General features: G+C 40.5%; 1 protein-coding gene across 1 annotated transcript; it reads left to right on the top strand.

Annotated features, from left to right (window-relative positions):
* Positions 1 to 1,939: 1,939 nt before the first annotated feature.
* On the top strand, positions 1,940 to 3,023 carry LOC107559388 (protein 4.1-like; the record flags this gene model as incomplete). Its single annotated transcript, XM_016243184.1, has 2 exons — positions 1,940 to 2,025; positions 2,801 to 3,023. Coding segments are annotated over 2 exons (309 nt in total), but the record flags the coding sequence as incomplete, so codon positions are not given.
* Between the last annotated feature and the right edge of the window lie 406 nt (positions 3,024 to 3,429).

Below are 3,429 nucleotides of genomic sequence, written 5' to 3'. Positions count from 1 at the left end.
CACACACTCACACACTCACTCACACACACACTCACACACACACTCTCACTCACACACACACTCTCTCACTCACACACACACACACACTCACACAAACTCACTCACACACACACACACTCACACTCACTCTCTCACACACACACACACTCTCTCTCTCTCTCTCTCTCTCTCTCACACACACACACACACACTCACTCACACACACACACACTCACCCTCACTCTCTCACACACACACACACTCTCTCTCTCTCTCTCTCTCTCTCTCACACACACACACACACACTCACTCACACACACACACACTCACCCTCACTCTCTCACACACACACACACTCTCTCTCTCTCTCTCTCTCTCTCTCACACACACACACACACACTCACTCACACACACACACACTCACCCTCACTCTCTCACACACACACACACTCTCTCTCTCTCTCTCTCTCTCTCTCACACACACACACACACACTCACTCACACACACACACACTCACCCTCACTCTCTCACACACACACACACTCTCTCTCTCTCTCTCTCTCTCTCTCACACACACACACACACACTCACTCACACACACACACACTCACCCTCACTCTCTCACACACACACACACTCTCTCTCTCTCTCTCTCTCTCTCTCACACACACACACACACACTCACTCACACACACACACACTCACCCTCACTCTCTCACACACACACACACTCTCTCTCTCTCTCTCTCTCTCTCTCACACACACACACACACACTCACTCACACACACACACACTCACCCTCACTCTCTCACACACACACACACTCTCTCTCTCTCTCTCTCTCTCTCTCACACACACACACACACACACACACTCTCTCACATACACACACACTCTGTCTCTCTCTCTCTCTCACATACACACACTCTCACACACACACACACTCACTCTCACACACTCGCACAAACACCCTCTCTCTCTCTCACACACACACACACACACACACACACAGACACACACGCTCGGGTCCCTCAGCAGCTGAATCTATATTTGTCCTCCTCTACAGAAATGAAAGAGGCATTCTAATGAAGGACAGAAAACGCAGTAGCTGGCTTCCTGTTTGCACTGTCTGATGTGATGAAGAGCTTTCATCTTCCTCATCTGATGGGATTCTTTCACTCTCTCTCGTTTGATCTCTCTCTGCTCTCTGGATCTGGATCTGGATCAGTCCCCGTTCGTATGAAACATGCATATGTTGAGCTTCATGTGCATCTCAACTTCTTCATTCTTCTCCGTCTCACGTCTTCCCCACAATGCCTGTGATCCAAAACATGTGCAGAAGCAGCTGAGTGCTGCAGATAAACGCTCGATACCGTCTTACAGAGAAAAGACAAACTCACATTAATATTCATGATCTCGTGCATCATTCGTCACGGTCACAGCAAACAGGAATCATGGTGAATGGTTATGAATGTTAAAGTCGGAATCCTGTTTACTCTCATATTCATATGTACGCAAAGTCAAGTTCAGGGTTTGACATCAAGGTCAAAGGTCAGCTGGAGATGCTGCGTTGTGTGATTTAAGGGAATTGTTCATGTAAAGCTGAAGTTTGTTGGTTGTGATCTGCTCAGTGTGATTCTGTCATTCTCTGCCTGGTGCAGGTTTTCATGTGTGTTTGTTTCTGCTCTGATCACAGTTTGATTTGAAATGACGACAGAACCTGAGAGCCAATCAGAGCAGCAGGGGGCCAGCGCGGCTCCGCCCCTCGACAACCAGCTTCCTCCTGCCGCCGCCCACAGCACACCTGTGAGGAAAGAGCAGGTACTGTTTGCCCTTCCACTGTGCTGCTGTTCCATTATTTTTCTCTGTGTAGATCAGAGGTGAAACGCTCTGGAAATAAACATCTGTGTGATCCGCGTGTTCTCTGTTCGAGCGACTGACTGTGTTTGTGATTGGTTTTTGTTTCAGGCGTCGCCTGGAATTTCTCATTCAACGTGAAGTTTTACCCTCCGGAGCCGGCGCTGCTGTCTGAAGACATCACCAGGTCAGAGACTGAGAGAAATCATCTCCATCCATGGCCACATTTTATTACAGTACATTATAATGCTTTTATCATGTATTTTAAAGCAGAAAAATGTGAAAAAATATATAATAATTTTTTTAATATTAAATTTTTTTTTTAAATATTAACATAAATTTATAGCTAATATAAATATGTCTTAAATATATTTACCTAAATGCATTTTGAATATATTTTAGTTTATATTTTTTTTAAATACTTTTCATTAAGAGTAAAAAAAATTTTTTTTTATTTTATTATATATATATACTTTTTTTTTTTTTTTTAATGGTCTTAATTTCAGTTAGTTAGTTGATTAATTAGTTAACTATCATAACCCTGCTGGATGCTCACAGTAAATGTTTATAAAACTGCATGTGTGTCTTAAAATGTATTTGAAATGTGTTTTCTTGAACCTGAAGTACCTTTTATATTATATTTTCAATTTTTTTAGTATAAACAAAATATGTTTTGGGAAATATATTCCTTAAAATAAATACCCTGTTGTTTATGTATTTACAATATCTTTGATAAGTTTAGCCAGAAACACACACATACACAAACACATGCTCACACACACACACACACACACACACACACATATATGTATATATATATATATTATTTTTTTGCCATATAAATAAGAAATAGTGTAAAATAAGTCAAAGGAGGTGAAATATCAGTGATGGACAATAAAGAACATTTTTAATCATGCAAAGTGAACTAAGAAAGCACTGATGAATCTGTGTGTGTGTTTCAGATATTATCTGTGTTTACAGCTGCGGGATGATATCGTATCGGGTCGTTTGCCGTGTTCGTTCGCCACACACACGGTTCTGGGTTCGTATTCGGTTCAGTCGGAGCTGGGCGATTATGACCCGGACGAGTACGGCTCCGACTACGTCAGCGAGCTTCGTTTCGCGCCTCATCAGACCAAAGAGATGGAGGAGAAAATCATGGACCTGCACAAGAACTACAAGTGAATCTCGTTCTGCTTCTGTGTCAAAGCAGCTTCACTGTGTTATTATATATATATACTTAATTAATTAGTTAACTATCATAACCCTGCTGGATGCTCACAGTAAATGTTTATAAAACTGTATGTGTGTCTTAAAATGTATTTGAAATGTGTTTTCTTGAACCTGAAGTACCTTTTATATTATATTTTAAATTTTTTTAGTATAAACAAAATATGTTTTGGGAAATATATTCCTTAAAATAAATACCCTGTTGTTTATGTATTTACAATATCTTTGATAAGTTTAGCCAGATACACACATATACACAAACACACGCTCACACACACACACATACACACACACACATATATGTATATATATATATATATAATTTTTTTCCCATATAAATAAGAAATAGTGTAACATAAGT

The sequence above is a fragment of the Sinocyclocheilus grahami genome, unplaced genomic scaffold, assembly GCF_001515645.1.
Source record: "Sinocyclocheilus grahami isolate Dianchi unplaced genomic scaffold, SAMN03320097.WGS_v1.1 scaffold683.1, whole genome shotgun sequence".
In the NCBI taxonomy this organism is placed as follows: Eukaryota; Metazoa; Chordata; class Actinopteri; order Cypriniformes; family Cyprinidae; genus Sinocyclocheilus; species Sinocyclocheilus grahami.
The sequence above is the reverse complement of the archived record's forward strand: the minus strand, read 5'-3'. Positions and strand labels throughout refer to the sequence as shown.